The sequence below is a fragment of the Cheilinus undulatus genome, linkage group 5, assembly GCF_018320785.1.
Source record: "Cheilinus undulatus linkage group 5, ASM1832078v1, whole genome shotgun sequence".
Classification (NCBI taxonomy): Eukaryota; Metazoa; Chordata; class Actinopteri; order Labriformes; family Labridae; genus Cheilinus; species Cheilinus undulatus.
In genome coordinates, this window is record NC_054869.1 from 16,558,633 (window position 1) to 16,581,987 (window position 23,355).

At 40.6% G+C, this 23,355-nt stretch overlaps 2 protein-coding genes across 2 annotated transcripts; one reads left to right on the top strand and one right to left on the bottom strand.

Moving 5' to 3' along the window:
- Nucleotides 1-210: 210 nt before the first annotated feature.
- On the top strand, nucleotides 211-4,497 carry ciao1 (cytosolic iron-sulfur assembly component 1). Its single transcript, XM_041787106.1, has 7 exons — nucleotides 211-645; nucleotides 2,633-2,781; nucleotides 2,865-2,976; nucleotides 3,079-3,167; nucleotides 3,261-3,465; nucleotides 3,561-3,630; nucleotides 3,980-4,497. Exons 1-7 carry the CDS (start codon nucleotides 507-509, stop codon nucleotides 4,212-4,214), a joined length of 999 nt encoding a protein of 332 aa, XP_041643040.1. The 5' UTR covers nucleotides 211-506; the 3' UTR covers nucleotides 4,215-4,497.
- Nucleotides 4,498-4,519: 22 nt separating this feature from the next.
- snrnp200 (small nuclear ribonucleoprotein 200 (U5)) lies at nucleotides 4,520-22,538 on the bottom strand. Its single transcript, XM_041787107.1, has 44 exons — nucleotides 22,254-22,538; nucleotides 21,877-22,040; nucleotides 20,118-20,289; nucleotides 19,830-20,022; nucleotides 19,624-19,679; nucleotides 19,406-19,504; nucleotides 19,153-19,305; nucleotides 18,963-19,062; nucleotides 18,741-18,877; nucleotides 18,566-18,643; nucleotides 18,300-18,473; nucleotides 18,056-18,193; nucleotides 17,809-17,964; nucleotides 17,491-17,661; nucleotides 17,198-17,391; nucleotides 16,451-16,574; nucleotides 15,273-15,422; nucleotides 14,922-15,164; nucleotides 14,647-14,835; nucleotides 14,347-14,544; nucleotides 14,103-14,255; nucleotides 13,918-13,998; nucleotides 12,207-12,290; nucleotides 11,329-11,435; nucleotides 10,631-10,749; nucleotides 10,401-10,555; nucleotides 10,136-10,325; nucleotides 9,879-10,052; nucleotides 9,630-9,790; nucleotides 9,234-9,461; nucleotides 8,366-8,557; nucleotides 8,103-8,281; nucleotides 7,606-7,757; nucleotides 7,402-7,510; nucleotides 7,205-7,313; nucleotides 6,908-7,097; nucleotides 6,637-6,801; nucleotides 6,403-6,524; nucleotides 6,147-6,290; nucleotides 5,885-6,061; nucleotides 5,627-5,787; nucleotides 5,415-5,496; nucleotides 5,241-5,333; nucleotides 4,520-5,142 (listed from the first exon to the last, which is right to left on the bottom strand). The coding sequence occupies exons 1-44, from the start codon at nucleotides 22,296-22,298 to the stop codon at nucleotides 4,993-4,995; spliced, it is 6,411 nt and encodes a 2,136-aa protein (XP_041643041.1). The 5' UTR covers nucleotides 22,299-22,538; the 3' UTR covers nucleotides 4,520-4,992.
- Between the last annotated feature and the right edge of the window lie 817 nt (nucleotides 22,539-23,355).

A 23,355-nucleotide genomic window follows, 5' to 3' on the forward strand; every position in this document is an offset into this window, starting at 1 on the left:
AAGGGGCAACGTGTAATATATTGTGGACATGAGAAAATAATATGATTATATCAGTCGTCGTTTTTAGAAAAAAAGAATAAGGAGATTAATAAGATTCATGAATCAAATAGTATAAAGATAACGTTTAGATACATACTTTTTTCCCACAAGATGGCGGTAAACAACTCAAATCTGTTTGCCAACAGAGCTAAAACTACAAAACAAGAAGAAGAAGCCCCCACAATGCATCACGAAGAGCACCCTAGCAAAGATGGCGGCATTTCCGGCATCGTTATTCAAGTGAACTTTCAGACTTTGTACAGTTGTTCAAATAGATTCCTATCTTTTCGTCCAGCTGTATTATAAGATCATATCTTAATGTAGTTGAAAGCAGTAATTTGCGGGGTTTATTTCAGTGTGTCGTAGTGTTTTTAAAATAATTCATCTCTTTAACGGTCAGCAGTAACTGACAGCAGACCGCGGAGTGTCAGCAGATCAGAGACTCAAAACCATCAAACAGCTCAGACATGAAGGAAGCTCTGACCCTGGTTCACAGACTGAGTGCACATCCGGACTCTCGGTGCTGGTTCGTTAGCTGGAACCCAACCGGGACTCTGCTGGCCTCATGCGGAGGTGACAAGGCCATCCGGATATGGGGACGAGAAGGTGAGCAGTCAACAAAATGAACTACATGAGGGTTTACTGATAAGACTGACGGGCTGTCACGATGCACAAGACTAGGTACCCAAAGATACCTAAAGTCCCGGGCACCAAGTGGTAGATAATTTGTTGTTTTTTAACTCAAGAACGATGGCAAATTCCTGCAAGATGCCTAAATTGCAGACATAAGTAGCAACAGTGTGTGTAATTCAGACATCTTTCTCATCCCCTCTCTTTGATACTACTAAATAATATTATAAGGGAGATCTTTTAAAACAGAGCTGTGCTAACTTTGGTCCATGGGCCATTTTTACTGGCCTGCAGGAAATTCTAAATATGAAGTAAAATATGCCCCATATTTTAACACAGTGTTGGACTGCATTGTACTTTTTTACGTTCAACTCTAGATGTGGCTGCTGTGTTAATTATGTTAACAAACATTTTGACAGGAAGAATTTGTTGACTGTTTTTTTAAATAACAAAACTGAGACAATAGTGACAAAACTGACAAGCAAAACAATGATACCTTGATTCATAGTGTCTTGGTGAATGAAGAAAGGATTACAGCAATGCTTTGTACAAAGCGCTTTTCATAAGAGAGCAGCAGTATGTGTACGTACAGTGCTTAACAAATTTGTAAGTCCACCTGTCATATTTGTCTCAAAGACCATCCAGCATCATGAAGTGCTTTAATGCAGACTCTTTCATTTTCAGTGAGCTCTCCACGTTTTACCATTTTGAACAGGAATGAGGAATTTCAAACTGAATTCACCCAAATTTGAGCTGGCTCACTGGGCTTCTCTGAGAAGTCAGAAATTAATCAAGCAGAACATTCAACCACTAAAACTAATTTTTCTGTTCAGGAATGCAAGTAAATAACTATAATTTGACATATTAAGCTAATCAAGAAATATCAATGTGCTTTACTATTTTTTCAGTTTTTTGTAAATCAGTAAATTTGAAAATTCATGGATAACAATAATAATTATATATTAGCATTAAAGATATCATTTTGGTTAAAGAGCTTCTACATATTGTTGTATTAACCATTGCAGAATCATAAAAATGATTTTGGTAATTACCAATGCTGTTAATTTAGGGCAGCTGTAGCATAAGCCTTACTTTGGTTAGGGTTAGGGTTAGGGTGGTCTAATAAATTTGTTGAGCACTGTACATTTGGGCAGTAAAGTTTAAATGAACAAGAAAATTAAGTTACACAAAGTCTTTTTTTTTTAACATAAATTGGAATTAGCTGAAAGCAAAGCACTATTAATAACTTAAATTAGTCAAAACTTTGTTGACAGTGTCAATTACCACCATGAATTACAGTGATGCTGATTCACATGGGATTAGTATTACCTATGGACCTCTGTGTGAGCTGAAATATGGTCGGTAATTTACCCTGCAATATTTTTTCCGCAAATAACAGACATGGTCGATTTGCATGAGATTAAAAATGCAGACTTCCAGCACGATTATTACAAATTACAAGAGCTCCCTAAGTAATACTAATACTGTGCGAACAGGACTTAAGAGACAGTAATAGACAATGACTGTCGCCGGGTTCTAAGATTGGCAAATGTGTTACTGCTTTGGCTACTGCTTTTGAAGAAGCGAAGCCAAATGAAAATGGTGCCCTTTGTTGATTAAAAAAGAAAAATGCAATAATTGTTTTTTGTCAAATTGATTGCAATTGTCCATATATATCCTGCTCATTATTTTGTCTGCAGTAAGTGACTTTCTTGCTAGTTTGCCATCATATTCTACTTTTCTGCTTCCCTGCTTCTCATGATGGATTAAAAGTCAAAAGTCAAAGTTTTTTCTTATCCTTTTCTTTGCATAAAAAAGTATGAACACTTTCCCATAAATTCAAATTGCCTCAAAGAGGCCTGGCATATAAAAAGAGTTAAATTAAAGAAGCAGCCATCTTATTGTCAACAGTTTGGTCATATCCCTTGTAGCTGGTGACCCTCCTGACTTCTGTTTCATGTAGGTGACTCTTGGGTTTGTAAGACGGTGCTTCAGGATGGACACCAGCGCACTGTGAGGAAAGTGGCGTGGTCACCCTGTGGGAATTATTTGGCCTCTGCCAGTTTTGATGCAACAACATGCATCTGGAAGAAGAAAGGCGATGACTTTGAGGTTAGAAGATTTGTTCAGTATTCATGGTGAATCTGCTGCACCTGTACTGGATCTGACCCAGAGTTTTTAACTATTTCTTCCAGAGTCTGACTGTGCTGGAGGGACATGAGAATGAGGTTAAATGTGTGGCGTGGGCACCATCAGGGAATCTGCTGGCAACATGTAGCCGAGACAAAAGTGTTTGGGTCTGGGAAGGTTCGTGTAAACACAACGGCTGAGAAACACTGCATGAATCCATGACCTTGATTGTAACTTCTCTATATTTTAATGGAAACTCTCTCTCTTTTTCTGTTTCAGTGGATGAAGAAGATGAGTATGAGTGTGTCACAGTTGTAAACTCTCACACACAAGATGTAAAGCATGTTGTGTGGCACCCAACACAGGAGGTTTGTCAGATTTAGCTTCATGCACATGAATGATGGTTTGTTTTGTTGCTCAATCACCTTACTAATGCTTTTACTTAATGACTGATTTCACAGCTCCTGGCCTCAGCTAGCTATGACAACAACATTTGTATCTACAAGGAAGATGATGATGACTGGGAGTGCAGAGCCACCTTACAAGGACACACGTCAACAGTGTGGGCGTTGTCTTTTGATGCAGCCGGACAGAGACTGGCTTCATGCAGTGATGACCGGACTGTGAAGATTTGGAAGGATTATTCCAATGAAAGTGGACCAGGCGGTGAGTTGGTGGTAGCAGTCACTCACGTATGTTTAAAATAATTGATATAAACTTATTTTCTCTTGGCTACTTAAGATTTTTTTTGTGTTTTTTAGGAGATTTGACGTGGAAGTGCATTTGCACGCTGTCTGGGTACCATGGACGAACAGTCTATGATGTTGCCTGGTAAGCTCTTCTTCATTCTACTGCCAGCAGAATACCGACCTCAGGTTTTTTCGTCATTTTTTTCTACAAAATTAAAACTGATTCAGTGTTCTTATCTTACAATGCTCATCACTGCAGCTCAATTAGTCCAAATTTTCTCCTCAGTCACAGGGAATGTTTTATTCTGAATGCATTTCCCATGATATAAGCAAACAATGTTAAACTTGGGGAAAATGTGGCCTTCTGGATTAATCCACAAAGTACATACAGATATTATAGCCCTGCCACATGTGAAAAATGACCTCCATCCAGAAACATTCTCTTAATAAATCTCCTCTTCAGATCATATAAGACTTTTATCTTTGTTCAGGTGTCGGTTGACTGGAGCCCTGGCTACAGCCTGTGGTGATGACGCAGTGCGAGTGTTTAAAGAAGACGAAGCATCTGATCCAGATAAGCCCGTATTCTCACTGTCGGCTCAAGTGGCAAAAGCTCACAGTCAGGATGTAAACTGTGTCTCCTGGAACCCAAAGGAGGCAGGAATTCTGGCGTCCTGTGGTGATGACGGAGAGATCGCCATCTGGAGGTTTCAAGAAGAAGCCTGAACGCTGATAAACGAATACACTGCTCTTCTAACAACAGTTACTGCACGTTACACTGGGAACCATGTGGTCCTGAGGTCACCACGTTTTAGTAATAATTCAGCTTTCACAGCTTATCTGACAGCTCTGCAGTATTCAGCTCAATATTAAACATGCCACCCTTTTATTTTTCTTAATCTTTTTTTTGTCAGCTCATATTGTGCTTTGTTAATTGATTTTCTTTATAAAAGCTTAAATGATTTTATAATTCATGTTTGTAAAGATAAGTAAAATAAAAACAAGAAAATACAAGAAAAACAAGCAAAGAATAATGTGGCTTCTTTTTATTGCAAAAAATATCCAAGACAGCACATCATACTAAAAACATATCGACCAGTCCAGGAATTACATTTCAAAACAAACCAGTTGAAGAATCATGACTGGTTGGATTTCTTATTAAAGACCCAATCTAGAATAAGAGCAATCTAAAATGGCTTATCCATTTTCTGTGTAATGATTGGTAAACACGAAGTTCCACTACTTACTACACTCAGAACTGGGATAAGGGATTCAGTCTGATTGTATGAACAGATCCTGTACACTGTTACTGTGGACTGGTGTTTATCCTTAATGTTATTTGATTTGTGACAAAACGGTACTGAGTAAAACAAAAAGGGCAGAAATGGTAATGACAAGCTCACAGACATGAATCAGGATGAATATCTACAGTAAAAAATAACATACAGATCCCTCTCCATGTAAAACAAATGGCCTTTAGAGTCGACAAAACTGATGTTACTGCTCAGTCTGAGTCACTGTCTCCATCGCTGTCAGCCTCCTTCACGTCCACGCTGAACTTGTACTCCTGATCACAGCCCATGTATGCATCACTCATGAAGTACAGGGTGTAGTTATGAACGCCCATCGCCGGAGCAACAAAGTCTAGCTTCACCTGCAGAGGAGCAGCACAAAGGACAAACAAAATTCAGATATGTTGGTTTGAAGGGTATTTATTTTGGTTACAAAATGCATGCAGTTTTGCACACTGACCTTTGCTTTCTGCTGCAGAGTCAGCCTCTTGATAGAGATGAGACTATTTGATTTAGGGTCTCCGATCACCACCCACCAGCCCTCCTCACGTTTCTAAAAACAAGCACACGTTTATAAATGAGCCATTATGCATCAGAGAGAAGTAGACTGTATGAACCACAAAAAGACACTAACCTGAGGGAAAAGAGGTGCGATGACAGGTCCAGTGACCTCTTCCTCTCTCTCCAGCTGAACCTGCACCAGAACTGGACTGCCACTGTGGAAAATAAATAGACATGTATGTCAAAATTAGTGAAAAATAGGCATGCAAGAGGAGCAGTTTCTTGCCATTCAATAGTCATGTATTAGTAACTGCAAAGATTGCAGCTGAAAGCATCCGTTTGTACCTCTTGATGCTGTCCTTTTCTGCCACTTCGTATGACAGCTCAATGTTGGGGTAGCGGTTACAGAAGCGAGCCACATCCGCCATCTGAGCGTCTGAGAGCTGCAGCAAAGCTGTTCTGTCCTCGTCCTCCATCTCCATGATGTCAAAGATGCTCTCCACACCCTGATGAGAACACAAAGGAGGAGATGATGCATGGTCATGAGGATTTAGGGAGAGACTTGTTATATGCTTTAGCTTAAAGGAAAAATCTTTGAGGTACCTTGTCTGTGCAGCGTTTGATGTGCTCTGAGGTGAAGAATGGCAGCTGTTTGAGGTAGGAGTCCTTGGACCACATGGCCTGGGTGACCATCTGAGCCAGCTCCATAGCTGCCAGAGCAGGACTCAGCCAGCCATTACTGGACAACACGTCAACACAGGCCTGGATCAAACGAACAGCCTGCAAACATAATACACAAGTTAAATCAAATGCACACAGGGTTAGAACAGTCTGAACTTCATACATAAAAGACATCAATCTGTACCTTGCTCAGGATCTCTTCAGTGTCTGACTGCAGCTCAGCACTCAGCTGCATCCTGGAGAGGTGAGCCTGCAGCAGCAGGTTCGTCTTCACATGAGGGTCATTAAACTTGGGGTTGTTAAGTTTATGAGGAACCTTCTGTGCCAGCTAAGAAAAACAAATATAAGGGGTTCCAGCATCATCAGATTGATTACAAGAACATCAGTGTCTTCATTATTGCACAGAAAAAGAAGAGTTCTTTTTAGAGCTGTTAGGTTACCTGTCGGAGAAGTGCATCCTCGTGATGTCTGATGGGAATGTTCTTGTACTCTGCGGCATTGGATATGATCTCAATCAGCCCGCGGATCTTCGTCTTTGCATTCAGGGACATGCTGAACAACTCTGTCAAACATAACCAGACACCAGGTTTGTTATATCAGTTACAGTTTAAAAAAACACAAGTATCTGCAATGATGATAAAAAGGCTATAATAAGAGTTTTTAAAAGTACAAACCGATGGTGGTGTAGTTGATGTAATAGTAGGCAGCGATCATGCCCAAGTTGAGCGGAGCTACGTCCATCTCGTCCTCTATGCTGATGCACTTTGACTGCTCCAGGTCAGACAGCGTTTGCTCCACAAGTTCAGACAGGTGGTCTGACAGGTGACGATGGGACATGCCTGACAACATAAACACAAAACTTTTAATTTCTCATTCATCCAGCACAAGTAAAAGTGTCTTTTAAAACTGGTCTTTGTCTTTTAAAAGCTTCAGGACGAGCCTCACCTTGCAGGTTGTAGTAGTTGGGGTTCTGGGTCATACGGCGGTAGAGGAACGTCCATGTCAGGTAGTCCACAGCATCCTGCTTGTTCTCCACAGTCTTTGTGACAATCTCGGCGTTGAAGTGGTCGTGGAGGCAGTGATCTAAGTGAGACTCCACTGGCAGCGGCTCGTACAGGAACTTCTTGAAAAAGTCCTGTAAAGGAAGGAAACTGATTGGCTCCTTTGTACTACTGCAAATAGTTGCATAAGCCAAAGCCATAGTTTTAAAGTGACAAAAATAATAATGGCAGGGCTTTCTACCTTCTTGGAGCCCTGACACATGATGACACAGCGGCCTTCATCATCCAGCATGGGTCTGTTGGCTTTGCCAACCATCTGGAGGACATCATAAATGGGATAGTCCACATATCTGAGAAACAGAGGGGAAAAAGAGAATGTAATTAAGCCTGTATTATCTATAGTACACACATTAGGATGAGCATTATCATCAGACTTACGCATGGATTTTGCCGTTGTAGTACTGTGTGTCCATGACAACGACGAGATGAGCAGAGATGTTAATGCCCCAGCAGAGTGACCGAGATGATACCACCACCTGAACAGCTCCTGAAGGGCCACAACATAAAAAGATTGATTATTTACTCTTAATAAAAAGCCAAAATTGTCTCAGGTGAAGGCACAGAGCAGGGGGGGACACATACCTGAGTTGAAGAGCTGCTCCACTATTTTGCGCTCGGTTGCTGACAGACCCTCGTGCAGGTAGCCTACACCATTGGCCAGAGTTTCTTTCAGAGTTGAATCATTTATCTTATCCAGGAAAGGAGCGAGGTCTTTCTCGGTGCAATGCAGGAACCTAAGAAGAGACAAACACTTATCAAATTTTATAGAAAAGGGGGAATGACTGGTTACTCAATGTGGTCAAAGCAAAAAAAAAAAAAGTCAAACAATTTTGGGTGCTATTGGGTGTTTTTCAAGTGATGTTGAGGACCTTGATGGTCAAAACAAGTTGGCTTTTCATATGATTTCACTAGCTCAGACCTTTTAAGTATGTTCTTCCTCCATTTTACATTTTCATGCTTTGAGTACCTGGATTCTGCCCCTATTGGTGTGCACTTAACATCCTATCATTGAGTCAACATGAGGCACTGCTGAAAGTGTCAAAGTCCATATCTCATCAGAAATAATTGGAGAAACCAACCTCTGAGGAACTACATCAGCGGCACAGAAGGTGAGGATATCGATGGCTGTGAGGCGAGTCTGTCTGCGCGAGGGGACGAACACCACGGCTGGCTTCGATGGAGAGTGCTTCATGATGGCATGATAGACCGGCTTAGCCATGGACAGCAGACGGGTCTGAGTGTGACTCACATTGAAGCCCTGAACAGACCAGAAAAGTTTACAATAACTCCTGAAATTTGCAAAACACTTCATAATTCTGTTGTTGAGTTTCTGCTCACAGACCTGGATGTGGAGCTCCAGAGGAACAGGTCTGACATTGGGGTGGAAGTTAAACGTTGCCGTGGTGCTGCAGCCCAGCCAGTGAGCTACATCTTTGGCGTTGGACAGGGATGAGCTGAGGGCCACAATACGGATAGGGCGCTCAATCTGGGAGGAGATGTACCTCATTCTGGAGCAGATGACCTCCAACACGGGCTAATGAAGACAAACAGGAATATTAACATGACGCAAAATCCACTAAAAACCAGGAGTGGAAACTAATAACATTTACTCAACTTACTGTCATCAAGTAGCTTTTTTGTGTACTTGTATTTTTTGAGAACTTTGAGAAGATTAATTTTACCTTAACTTAAGTATACTTTAAGGCGAAGTTTGTGCTTTGCTACACTTTAAACAGCATCAGTTACTACGTAAAAAATGATAACTAAAAATTGAGAAGAGGGGCAAAAAGGCACTAAAAAATGATGGGTAGGATTAAAAGAACAGAATGGCACTGACCCAAAGTTTCCCTATTACATCAAAAATTTGCAGCAAGTTAGTAAAAAGATGTCCCTTTAAGAAAAAATATGGTTTAATACAGTTGCGTTTTTTGTACAAAAGAGAAAACAAAAGTCATATTTTACTTTAAAACCCCCACACGTATCAAAAATGATGACTCCTCAGTACTTTGACTAAACTTTAAATGAATTAGTTTTAACTTTTACTTGAACAGATTTCAAGACCAAAATGTTTACTTATACTGAAGTAAATGTTAATTAAAGTAATTTTATGTTTACTTTAGTACAATATTCTTGAACTCTTTCCATCCTTGCTAAAAACTATAACAGTGTACAAAAGATGTGTAAACCCCAAAATAAATCAGTGTTCTTACTCCATTTTCCCCTCCAATGAGGTGTGCCTCATCCACGATGAACAGGCTGACGTTCTGCACGTTCTTCCTCTGTTTCCATCGACGCGACAGGATGTCCCATTTGTCGGGGGTACTGACAATAATGTCGCCTTTTCCTAAGAGCTTCAGATCTGTGCTGGTTTCTCCTGTCAGCAGAACCACCTTTTTGTTCAGGATGTCCTGGAACTTCTGGTGCCAGTCAATAAACACCTGAGACACAAGTATAAACACAATAATTACTATTACATGCCATTATTACATGTCATTGGCTTTTAAAATGAGTAACTATATGCCTGTGTTACTTTAATATGATTTTAACTGTTGTACTTCATCCGTGGTTCACCTGGATGGTTATTTTCTGCCTAAATGATGGCATACCTGTTCAGCCAGTGCTTCCATTGGGGTGATGTAGACACAGCGACCCTCTGCGTTGTGCAGCAACATCCTAAGAATCGCAAACTCTGCACAAATGGTCTTTCCACTGCCGGTGGGAGCTCCCACAAACACATTGTCATCACTGTTGTACACAGCATTAAACACTAGAGGGACAGAAACACAAAGTAAGAATCTAGACGCTACTTCTTGCAAAATGATGACAAATACATTAGAAGTTAGCTTTTCCTGTACCTTGTGTCTGAATGGGGTTGAAGAAGGGGAACTTGTTCTGGTAGAGCGCCTCGAAGGCAGAGTTCCTGAGAGCAGTGACGGGCAGTGGCTGCAGGTCCAGCAGCTCTGTAGGTGGGGGGTATTTCTCAGGTAGGATCAAGTGACGGAAGGACACCGGGAGCTGAGTCTCACAGGCTGACAACAAGTAAAAGATGTTTGAGTTTAAATGCTGACAGACAGATCATGTGAATGTAAGATGCGTAAATCAAGTGACTTACAGAGCCATCGGTCTGATACGACACGGATGAAGTACTGCGGTGGCAGAGGCTCGAACACAGGAACAAAGAAAGTCACCAGGTGTTCGTCCTGGGCGTACTTTGCTTTGAGCAGGAAGTACTCATGATGCAGGATGACCTCACTGTCCACATCCTCGACCAGGATCCAGAAAGCCTCGGAGGATCCATGAATCTAAAGGAGAATGAAACAGGTCAGGCTCATAAGAAATACAGACGGGTGCAGCACTTTGTGGGTGTGACTCCTGACCTTATCGTCCCATTGGAAGTCAGGGGTTATGGTGAGCTCCACCTTCAGTGTGGAGCGGGTGATCGGCTGCAGATGGACAGCCAGGTCCAGTTTGGGGAACTGGTGGACATATTTGTGGATGGTCTTTCCCATCTTAGGCATTCTGATCAGCTCGCCTGGAAAATGAAAAAGAGGACTTTAGATTATTCCCCAGGTTGAGCGAGGAACTTGAGAGGGGAAAATACACTCACCGATCTCATTGTGGTTGAGATCATAGAGACGCTCGAAGGGAAAGTTTTTCTTCTCGATCTTCTTTATCACCTCCTCTGGAAGCTTCTTGAATTGACGCAGGGGGGACATGGACTGCCACCTGTTGACAGCAGGGGTACAGAACATGAGATGCATTTAGCCAACAAAAGACAATAAAGCTTATTCTAACTAACACAAAATAAAGAGAGCATGTGGCCCTTCTGCTGTCATCACTACAAGTCATTTTAAGGATTTATTCTAAAATCCTAAGCTCTGTCTAATGTCACTAACTACCTTTATTTTGTATCCCAGCTTTAATTCTCAGATCATCCCCTTCATTGCTGTTGGCAAGACAGCTTTAATATGGCATTACCCAAAACTGTGAAACAGCCTCACTCTGATCTTAAGACAGAACACTCATTTCAAATAAACGCCATATCTTTTTAAGATTTCCCTTAATTGGCTTTGACTTGCTGTTTCAAAATTATCCAAATGTTTCTGTCAGTTTTTTTCTTTTTCATCACCTTTCTACATACAAGTTTTAAATTTTACATTTGTTTTAAACTGTAACTGTTTGTCTTATTTGATGTGGCTACTTTATCTAATCCTATTTCAATTAAGACTTATGGGTTACATCTCTATGTAAAAGGTTGAATATAAAGCCATCTTTATTGTTATTTAACAGAGATTTCAAACTTACATTCTCTTGTCAATCATCTTGCAAAGATTCATGGTCTTGTCTGTCAGCTGTGCCCAGCCTCTGTTGAGCACAATCTCAAATATAGCCCGCATCAACCTGCCAGCACTCTGAAAGAAAACATAACACAATCACATTACCGTTCAGAAAAGACTCTTCAGTTGCAATAATAAACATCCACAAGTACTTTTTGTCATTGCAGGTTTAAGAAACGCTCAACTGAATTATCTAACACATGTACATAGAGTTATTTCATTTAGGGGTAGTCTGTCTGTCTACGTATACACACAAATTTATGATAGTCCTGGCAAATCTTGCAAATGTGATATGTCACATTCACTACGGTTTTTTGTCTTCACAAAAAGCCGTAGTGGAAAGCCCCAGTGTTGTAAGGCTTCAGTGACACTGTATATATTGAAGCTTCCTAGGAGCTATACCGTCTTTAAAACATGTCTGTGGCTCTACACAATTTTCTTTTATCAAAAATCGCTTTGTCTCTGTTAAGCATGTTGACCAATACAAGCAATGTAATTTTCACTTTATCCTATATCCTTATTTAATTGACATCTATCGTGTGCATCTTATTGACTGATATATTACTGATATACAGAACGACTCCAGTTTATTATCACTAAGACTTCTGTCAATCATACAACCACAAAAACTGTCCCAGCCCTTCCTCTTGGCCCACCACTGTTCTTTCACTGTCTGGTAATTGCAGAGGCATATAACTACCAGGTGGCAGCTCTAGTTATTATTCTAGAACTTGAATATTCCAGAAAAATGCAGTGAAAAGGAGTGCTACGTGTGACTTGGAGAGAACAAAAACCAAAACAACACTAAACAAAAGTCAGCAATTCTGAAAAAATGATTTAGCATACCTGTGTGACATACACCATGTCAGCCATCAGGGCAAAGCCCTCCAGTTTGAGTTGGGAGATGTACGCCTGGAGCAGCACATTGATCTAGAATAAAACCACAAAACACATGAACAAATTTCAGGGAATTCTACAGTGTTGCTAAAAAAATCAAATGTCTACAGTCTTATAGTAGTCGAGTCCAGGACTCAGACTCAAGTCCAACTCGAGTCCTGATTTGGAGGACTCGTGACTTGGCTTGGACTCAAGCGCTGATGACTCGGACTTGGACTCGAGTTTTAACTGCGTCAGGACTCGGGGATGAAGAGGAGGACTTGGACCTTTATTGCTGAAGACTATTTCATTCTGTAATATTTATTGTTTTTGTGTGAGAAAACCCCTCATAACTGATCAGTGTTCATGCAGCACCTGGTGTGCGTTCACGTGAGTCTGACCTGCTGTCTGTTAAAACAACCAGGGGAGAGAGAGCAGGAGAAACGGGGGAGCCTGGGTGACAGAGAAAGGAGCTGATAGGTTGATAGGAAGCTTAAACCTGTGGCTCTTCTCTGTATTCCCACAGTAATCTTTACAAGAAATTAAACTAAAATGCTGCCAGCCTACCTTTGAAAAGCTGAAAATCTCCATCAACTGCTCAGACTCTTTATATTAGCTGCTGTTGCTGCTGTACAGTAATCCTCCTCAGTCTTGGACAGAGTGATAGAAACTCTTAAACCTCGCTGTAAGTCCTGTCAGTTAAAATATCAATCCAACGTTGAAATCTGCGTTAACACTGGCGAGATAACGCTGATTAGTGAGCTAAACGAGGTGGCATACGGTAAAATTATGATGTGTTCAATGACAACTCAGACTTTGGAGTATCGAAGGGGGGACGAAGTTAAAACCTTTTCATGATGTGTTCAATGTCACAGGGAGAAAATTGGAATTTTAGATTTTAGTGAGAAATCTGAATAAATCCAGTCATTTTAAAGGAGGAATATTTAGTATAAGATAGATGTAAAGCTGAGTTCATTTAAAAATATGTTGTCTCATTTTTCCACCCTAAATACACAAATAATCCTGTTAATATAACTAGTATTATCGATGAAGAGTGTGATTATAAAGAAGTATTAATAAGAGTATCATTATCAATAAAAATCAATGACCCTCATCCTGGACTGGAATTTTTTTTTTAGATATCATCAACTAAAACTTAACTAAAATTATGATTTGATTATGACTAAGTTGTAATTAAAAGTAGTTTTGTCTAAAGACTAAAACTAAAAACAGTTGCCAAAATTAACCCTGTCTCCCAAGTCTACTCCACCATTGGGTTGTAGATGTTTGGTTTTGTTCGTGCACAACTGCTGTTGACAGCTCCTCTAGTTGAAGTTGAAGAAAAAGTTGAAGAAATTAAAACACTAATAAAACATCAGCGTAACCCACCTGGAAAGCTAGAATGGCTTAAAAATAATTAATTTAATTTGGCTCTAGGTTTAAGGTAATGGGGACTCATCTAGGACTCAAACACAGGTAATGGGGACTCGACTCGGACTCAGGTAAAGGGGACTTGACTCGGACTTGAACACTAGGGACTCGGGACTTGAGGTTTGGTGACTCGACTACAACACTGGTCTACAGACACACACAAGAGGCATCATCTTTATCTCTTATCGGGTAATAGCAGACTGTGGCTTTAGTTTATATAAATGCCGTTTATATAAACTGGTTATGATACCTTAGCGCTGGGCTCCTCAATGCTTTCCTTCACAGGTATGGGAACTCTTTCCAGCAGCTTCTGCAGCTCCAGCTTTTCCTCCTGTGAGACCAAACTACTGATCAGTTTTCAATTCAGTACATTAAACAAAGTTTGATTTAAGAGGGTCATAATTGGATGTAAACATCAGTCTGAAGTCACCATACCTCTCTCACAGTGATGTTCCTGAACTCTGAGGACAGCGAGAAGACTCTGAAGAGCTCGATCTCACTGAGAGTGGGCTTAAGCAGCTGGTTGTAAGTTTGAATGGAGTCGTGGGTGATGTAGAAGTGACTGGCAATGCGGCCCAGGTCTGTAACCTAAAAATGAGAAGGTAAAAAGTCGCAAATTGTGTTTTTTAGAGTGTGATTTACTGATTTAAAGGTGACTTACAGGGACAGATACACTTACCTGGAAGCTTCCGGTCCTCTTGTCATATTTTACGAGGCTGTTCTTGTCGAGGACGCTGGCTGCTGTGTGCACCAGGTCTGTCCTGCGTCTCTCTAGCAGGGGGTCTGAACTCCGGTCATCGTGGGAGACACCGTACAGGGTGGGGTTTCTGAGCATGCGCACATACAGGTATGTGTAGCCAAGCCAGTTCACGGCATCCTGATACAAAGAAATATGTTGCATTACACAAACCATGAAAGAAATAACACATTTCTATAAGTGCTTCTCCATTTTTTTAATGGTTGTGTACATGCTGCTAACCTTTACAGTCTGCACGTTGCCCAGTACAATCTCTGCGTTGAGCATGTCGGGCAGCTTGCCCACCATCTGGCTCTCAATGGGCAGCTGCTGGTTAAGCAGAGACAGATAGTACTGTAGCTCTCCGTGTGACGTAATTAGGATTCCCTCTCCTTTGGTATCGTACTGTGGACGACCGGCTCGACCAAGCATCTAAAATAAAATAAATATTATTAATGTTATTGAACAGGCACAGGGTATTTCTCCTGCAGTTTTATAACCAGGGAGCCCACACTGACCTGTAAAATGTCCAAGGCTCCTAGTTCAGTCCACCGGCCTTTCTCTGGGCTGTACACCTGAGTCCCTTTGATGATCACAGTGTGTGCAGGTAGATTCACACCCCAGGCCAGAGTGGCAGTGGACACCAGGACCTGGATGTGCCGATCCGCGAACAGATCCTCCACCAGTGTACGGTCCACTCTGGTCATACCAGCATGGTGAATTGCAAAACCGTAAGGCAGCAAGTCCTTGAGCTCCAGGTTCTGGAGAATTGAGTCAAAATATTAGACTGTGACCAAGGACTAGAGAAAAGTGGCATTGATCATTTATTTATCATACTCAGTTAAATTTATGAGGTGAAATTAGCTCACCTTGCACTGCTCTGCCTCAGTTCTCAACACTTCAGTGGAGGCTGAGCCCTCTCTGAGAAACAGTCCCAGTGTGTCCTTCTCCAAACACATGTCTCTGATGGCCCTGGCAGTCTTTCCTGTCTCCTTCCTGGAGTGAACAAACACCAGAACCTAATGGAGTAAAGCAAATGTATAATTTATATTTATCATTTAATTGGTTCCCCTAAAATAATCACATTCATAGTTTCCCTGCTTCAACATGAAAACATCAGTATCTCAAATCTGATATCACAGTGAGGGTAGTGTGGAGACATTGTATAAGAAGTTACAGGATTCTAACTTTCTTTGTTTATCCAAGAGTATTCATATAAATTATGTTAGAGCTAAAAGATCAAAAAGCAGGACAATATTTCTAATAGCCTCTGATCAGAAAATACGTGCCCCAAAGACATTATTTTACAATTACAGCAATCTATGTCTGATAAATATCAATGAAAAATTATGACCAACTTTCTGACCTCTCGTTTCTTTTTGATGCCCACCAGCCCAAATTAACAGGGACTTGTCCCAACCAACTAGCCTCCCTGATCTGGAGTGGATCCAGTGTGGACCATCTCTGACAAAATGCCCACAACAACCAATAAGCAGACTGGGTTGCATCATCAACCACTTTATGTACTTTTACAGCTCAGAAACATAAAGACAACAAATCCCATCCTTTCAGCCAGGATTTTTCTTGTTTTTGCTGACTGTGACACACCAGGACATCTGTTGAGAACGTCCATCCTCCTTCAAGCTTGTTTTTCCTCTGAAATCCTGTTTGATCACATGAGGTTCTGTAAGATCTCATGTGTGTAATCCCTAACCTCTATCAATTCTTTTCTAAAAAGGGCAGATGTATGAACTCTCAGTCTGGTTAAGCTGTTTGGTGTGTCCATTCATGTTAAAAAGCGGTTGAAACTATCCTTATATTTGAGGTCTCCATGTTTTTAAATGAGTTAAATTTTGAAAATTGTCCAGTCTTAAGCCTGGTATACACTGTCAGTTTTGAGCTGTCCCAGACAAAAGATGACGTTGCAATATCTTTGGTCTTGGCTCCCACCTCGTTAAGAGATTTATGTTGCATAGTGTAGTATGCCTGAAACTTAATTTTGCTAAAAACGCACAGTTTGTAGGAGGTGTTTTCAGACAGGACTCACCTGGTTCTTTCCAGCATGCTCCATGATTTTTTCATAGACAATCTCATTCATGATCTGGAAACGTTTAATGGCCTTCTTCTCGGTGATGCCGACATAAGTCTGCTCCAGTGGCACAGGGCGGAAGCTGCAGAGGAAAAGGGATGCAATGCTCAAAGTGTAGAAAGGGTAAACAAGAAAGCCCATGTAGCTATTATGGGGAGCATCCAAACACTTAAAATGTGATCATCTATTAGCAGAGGTGGAGAAAGTATGACTATTGAGACTATTGTACTCAAGTAAAAGTACAGTTACTTTGGTTAAAATTTACATAAGAAGATGTAAAAGAACTGGCAAAAAAAAAATCCACGCAAGTAAAAGTAACAAGTATCTAATGTGGAGTTTACTCTAAAGTTTCCTCAAGCAATGTGGAATCAATCTCTGACCATCTGTCAGACCATCATGTGTAGCTGTGAGCTGTGAACTGTGTGTTGTGAGTTGATTATCGTGATGTCGACCGAAAGTTTGGACCACCTTGTTTTGATGTTTTTATTTTTACTCAGCACTTGCTGCATTTTAAAATGTAGTGAATTACAATACTTCCTCCAACTTAAACTTTAAAAAAAAAAAAGTAAAATTACTGATTTCAGTATGCACTCAAAAAAGCAAAAGTACACAAAAAAGCTGCTCGATTACAGTCACCTGAGTAAATGTAAGTTACTTTCCACCCCTGTTAATTAGTGATGTTTTTGGATTGAGCAAAGAGCATACCTGTTATCGAAGTAGAAGAGTCCCTTTGCAGGATCTACACGCAGACAGGTTGCCACATCCTCGTAGTTGGGCAGTGTGGCACTGAGGCCCAGCAGACGCACGTCCTCCTGGGTCAGCTCCACGTTACGGATGGTCCTCGCCACCAGAGATTCCAGCACGGGTCCACGGTCATCGTGCAGAAGGTGGATTTCATCCTACAAGACAAATTCTTTTTGTTAATAAGGGTTTTTTTGTCATTTCAGCCGCACCTTCATTTAAACACACATTATACTAAACACTTCCACAGGACTTACAATGATAATGAGTCGCACTAGCTGGGTGTAGGTTCGCTCTCCACCTTTACGGGTGATAATGTCCCATTTCTCAGGGGTGCAGACGATGATTTGAGTGGCATTGATCTCCTCTTTGCAAAGTTGATGGTCTCCTGTTAGCTCTGACACTGTGATGCCATAACTTGCCAAGCGCTACAAAAAAAGAGAAATTACTTAAAAAATTTAGCAACTTAAACTTAAACTTACGACTTAAAGTTATTATTATCATTATCATTAAACTAACTGATTAAGCAACTGCTACATTTAATACCATACATTTTAACATCTCTAAGGCTTTACCTTGCCAAAGCTTCCCACCATCTCCTGCACCAGTGAGCGCATAGGAGCGATGTAGATGATTTTGAAATCGTCCACATTGATGGTACCATCCATGTTTATGTGCTTTCCGATTTCTCTCAGCATTGCCATCAGAGCAACATTGGTCTTACCAGCTCCCTGTGTGCACACAAAGGAGCTGAGTTATAGCTGAAAGTACACCAAAGAAAAAGGTTCAGTGATGCTTCCTGGTTAAAAAGAATTTACTTACAGTAGGAGCACACACGAGCAAGTTCTCATCTGTCTCCATGGTGGTTTTGAACAGCCTGCTCTGGATGCGGTTCAGGGTTTTGAAGCCCTCAAAGCCAGCCTGTGCATACTTGGGCAACTTGTCAATGGAAACCAACACCTGATGACACAAGAATATGATAACTGTAGGACATGAAGGCAACAGCATATCAATGGAACTTTGTGTTTGTCGGAAGGCTGAGGAATGAGATGCTTTATGAACAAACCTCATCATCTGCAAAGGGCTTTGGTTTGAGTGCAGGCACATGGACTTCCTCATAACCTTTGCGCTGTTTGCGAAATGAGCCGTCTGGCAGCTGGCAACGCTTGTTCGCCATGAAGTGACTTCCCTGTGTGAAGGCCAGGTCCTCAAGGTCAAGCAGCTGCCGAGGGGCCATCGACTTTAGGATAAGAAGAACAACAATTCATATTTGGTTTGGCTTAGAGTGAAAAAATCATGATTTTAGTTGGTATATGAACATTGTATTTTTACCTCTCCATGGTCAATGTCCATCGCTTCCAAGTCATCAACCCGAGACTTTCTCACCCGTTCCCTTCGAGATCGCTCCTCCTATGAGAGGAACCCAACAAAAAATAACACCATCAGGCATACAGTCAAATATCCTGAGTGCAGTTTCTTTCTTGACTTTACAGGCAAGTTCTCTCACCCGAATAATATCCTCCTTCTCTGTCTCCTGCAGCTGGTATAGAATCTTAGATAGTTCCTGATCTGACTCCATCTTTCCAATGATTCGCTCCTTTTCTGCCTCACTTTGAGCGCTTGCCAGCATGGTGCAATACTGAACTGTACGTCAGAGAAACAAAAAGTGATTAACAACTTCATCAGGCTCAGGATCAAAACAAGCAACAACATCTTCTGCACCACTTACTCATGCGGCGGTGCTGACGAAGAATTTTGATGAAGTCGAAGGTGTTGAAGCCGAGCAGCAACACAAGCTGGTTCTCACATTCTCTGTCATCACTGGCCGTCTGTCGAATACAGAGGGACAGATGGGTGAGCTGGTTTTAAAATAAACACTAGTATGTGCATCAGACAAAAATCCAAAATGTCTGACGTACCTTTAGAATTTCTAAGACCTCGTCAGCTTTCTTTTGTGAGACGATGGCGTCATCATAGAAACGACTGAGCTGACGCTGAAGCCAGAAAGCATCAATGTCTCTGGGATGTAGATCTTTCTTCTTCACTGTCATAACATCCCCTGTTACACCAAGCTAAACAAAGAGACGTTTGCTCACTTTCCATGCAGTGTAGGGTTAAATGCACTAATTTGAAAGGATCCAACATAATTATGTTAAAAAATGCTGCACTTACGTTTGCTGAAAGAGTGCAGCCCACATCAGCCTCTTCTCCTTCGCTGTCTTCATCTGAGTGTTCATCTCGGACCTCTCCAAACTGGTCTTCATCTCCTTCCTGAATAAAAAAGATAAAGAAAATTAGAGACTGTGTTTACTGCTGAAACAAAACTTAAACCATCAGGTCAATGATGATTTAAGAATTTCTGTTTTTTGGGAATAATCAAAAAGCCTCACCTCCTCATCAGATTCAAACTGGACATTCACACCGTACGTTTCATCAATGTTGTCGTCTGTAAAGAGAAGATAAGATGATAAAAATTCAAATTATATTTTCACATATGCTAGTAAATGTCCTCAAACAAATAATGCTACTATACAGAAATCCTATGCCTTATTATTACTCATTAATAAAAAGCATTAGTTATATCTGTTGATCTTACCCATATTCTGTAAGTCTTTGTCTCCACCATAGTCTGTGATCTTCTTGCCAAGATTTACCAACACGTGGTAGCGTGTGTCATCAGCCGGTCCAAGAAGCTGCTCTACTTCACGCCGCCTTTCCTTATCCCTCATTTTATCATTCTTTAACACTGCCAGGACTTCATCAGCTGCTCCACACAGGATATCACGTGGCTACAAGAATTTTTAATAACAATCTCAGTCTTCTCTGAGGAAAAATGTGAGCTGACTTCATAAAGGCAGCTGTTTTTGTGTGGGTATTTACTGACCTGATCTCCCAGAGCAGCGTGAATGAAGCTGAGCAGCACCTCATAGGTCTCCCTGGTTTCTTTGGTTTTAGGCTTGTACACGATGCCAACCATTTCATCGATACCCTCGGACAGTAGGGTAAAGCCCTTCATTTTGTTGATATCATGCCTGTCCTCATCTCTCTTTCGCCTCCTGTATGAACAGACCAAGAACACAAAAATGGTTACAGACAATATGAATTAACAGATTACCCTTGGTGTCTCACAGAGATCACAACAAATCATGACTTTCCCAGTGTCTTTAATTTCACTGTGAGGATTATTGCTTTTTCAAACCTTACAGGCAGCGATTACTTTCGAACGACTGAGAATCATCTTGCAGAGCACCTTAAAAACCAGGGATCAGTCCAACAGATGGCAATGTCCAAAAGAAATTTTGCCTCTAGAAATAGTGGTGTGTTACTCTCACCTGACAAACATAGAACTTCTTATTGAAAGTAATGGCTTTTTACTCAGATTTTCTACACAATACAATATGTGCATATATAACACTCAGAATTTAACAATATTTACAAATCACAAAGAAATCACACTGCATCTGAAGAAGAGATTTAAATAACCATCTCCCATAAATGGTTCAAACAAGTAGATAGGGGAAAAGAACACGTTAGATAATAGGCAGACAAGGGGTTGGACTTAGTTATAATCAGATATGTGTACAAAGTTTTCGGAGTAGTTTAGACCTCTTCATGCATGTGTTTAGTAGAAAAGGCCCTGTTTTAACTGATGAGTCGCTGTCTTTTAAGATTTATATGGAGCAACTTGTAAAGAAGTTAAAGCTGCAGCTCTTTTTTTATTTTAGGATAAAGTCTTGTTTTTTCATTTACTGCAAAGAAGAGACTTGTTTCTGCCACTTTTAAGCCTCTGATTGATTATGGTGATCATGTTTATATATGCATCTTTTCAGTGCCTTAAATCTTTGGATACTATATACCATGGTTCATTCCCAATCTTAAGTCCTTGACTCATCATTGTACTCCATATGGTTGGGTTTGATGACCTTCAGTGACCACACAGACAAAAATCATTGGTATATCCTTGTTTACAAGAGTATACTTCATCTTCTTCTGTCATACTTGTGTGATTTCCTTCGTGTAAAAAGTGCTGGAAGCTGCGGTCTTAACTCTGAGAGTGAGTCACAAATTTTATTTTGAATCTTTTATCTGACCTCCTATGATTAATTGCCAACAAAGTGAATGTTCTTCAGAATCTCCTCAAATCTGTTCCCTGGCATGGCATTTGATCTCAAATTCCAGATGAAGGCCTTGCTCTGATAATGAACTAGTGTCTACTGCAGTGGCTGATCTGCAACCACATCATCAAAACCCATGCATATGCAAGACAGTGGATTTTGAATATCTGTCTACTGTAGTGACCTCTATGCATTAAAGGGTTAAGTGCTGTATTTCATTTTGCATTATATATGTGGAGCTCTGATACAGTTATTTGCTCCTTTTGGTTTGTGTTTACAGTTCGGAAAAATCCAGCCACTCTCTTTGGAAATGTGTTTTAAAATGTTATGAAAAACTGTAATAGATTTGCAGCTCAGCAAATAATGGACTGATTTCCATAACTAAAGAACTTTACCACAAGGAAAGACTGGTGGCTCTGTTGTTTGTAAATCTAAGTTGAATAGGTTACAGTTGTCCATCTTCAATTAAAATAATTTCTTAAGGAATTAATCTGAGGGGTTTTGTCGTTTACACTCAAAGTTACTGACTTGTCTCGTCTCTCCTCCAGTTTCTGAGGTTTGGTCCTCTGAGCCTTGTCTCCCATCTTGGTCCCCTCCAGCTTTCCCACCAGGGACAGGACCTCTCCAGTGGGTTCATCTCTCCGTGTGCGGTCGATCAGAGAGCGATCAGCTTGTAACACCAAGTTTGAGTTCTATCAAATCAAAACAAAGTGGATCAGACACATGACTGCGTGTTGCAGTGGACCTGTTAGGCTAAATGCTAGCTAGCAGAATGGCTAACTACACAAGAAGTAGAATGAGTCACAAATATAAGACTAGTAAGCTTGATAACGTATACATAACATAGACCACTGCAATCTGTCTGTTTTGGAATAGGTTTCTTCATTAACACTCCCATTACTCACCGCTTTGTACTCATACTGCAGACTACGGGCAGTAACATCCGCCATGGTGCCACTTCAGCCTTTTAGCTTTTAGCGTACTTTTAATCTCCGCGGAGCAGCCAGCTGACTCAAAATTTCCGCAGAGTTTACTTTACTCTGTCTTTTTATGAAAACAATGAAAACATCGGTGCAGAGTCTATGTGTGTAGCATGAGAATGTTTTCAAAATGACCGAGTTTCATTCAAGAAAGTGCGTCTCTCATACGTTACGAAGCAGCACTAGCACGAGCGCACAACAAGCCGCTGCTGTTTCCTCTTCCGGTGTCATCAGGTCAGATTAGATGGTGAGAACAAAAACAGACAGCGCCTGTTAGTGGTTAAAATTCTTCAACTATTCTTTAAAAGAATTTTCAAAGTTAGTATTTATAGAAACATAGCCTAAATACTTCACCAAGAGCAGTAAAAACTCAAAGTAACATTGTACTCAAATAAAGGTACAGGTACCCTTCTTAAAATTTACTGCTGAGTTACTGTTTCATGATTCTACTGGACTTAAAGACAATTCATTCTAAGTTTATTCAAAATACAAGCATCCTACTGAGAAGTTAATTTTATAACCAAAAGGTGGGGTCAAAAATGGACAATATGATCTTTCTTCATATCCAGTGCAAAAACCAAGACAATGTGAACCTCTAGCTGAGTTGTCTGATGAAACCCATGAAACCACAGCTTTATGATGAAGTGAAATGCAATAACAGAGCTTGGATGCAATGTGGAATCCCTCCCTTGCTATGCCTTACTAATCACCAAGTGGTAGCACACGATAAACAACTGGACAGTTTCATGCTGATTGATAGCTTGAGGCTCTGCTTTTTCCCTTTTAGTTTGGATTTTGTTTTTAATTCATGGGTGCTAAAATACAGTTAGGCACAGTAAGTACTATAAAATGCGTTTGAGTAAAAGGGAACTTACTGCTTTAAATTCTACAAAAAAAATTACATGTACAGAAAAAGATACTCAGTTACAGTAATGACAGTTAATTTAATTCATAACTTCCCACTCCAGTTCATTACTTACCATATGGATCTCTGTCCATGGTGAAATATTAAAAGCATTTATTCTGT

Coding starts and splice junctions, on each gene's coding strand:
- snrnp200 (XM_041787107.1), bottom strand. CDS start 22,298: ATGGCGGATGTTACTGCCCGTAGTCTGCAGTATGAGTACAAAGCG. Junction 18,644..18,740: donor AGAAGGAGGATATTATTCGG/GTGAGAGAACTT, acceptor TTCCTCTCATAG/GAGGAGCGATCTCGAAGGGA. Junction 14,545..14,646: donor GCAACGTGCAGACTGTAAAG/GTTAGCAGCATG, acceptor TCTTTGTATCAG/GATGCCGTGAACTGGCTTGG.
- ciao1 (XM_041787106.1), top strand. CDS start 507: ATGAAGGAAGCTCTGACCCTGGTTCACAGACTGAGTGCACATCCGGAC. Junction 646..2,632: donor CCGGATATGGGGACGAGAAG/GTGAGCAGTCAA, acceptor TGTTTCATGTAG/GTGACTCTTGGGTTTGTAAG. Junction 2,782..2,864: donor AGAAAGGCGATGACTTTGAG/GTTAGAAGATTT, acceptor TATTTCTTCCAG/AGTCTGACTGTGCTGGAGGG.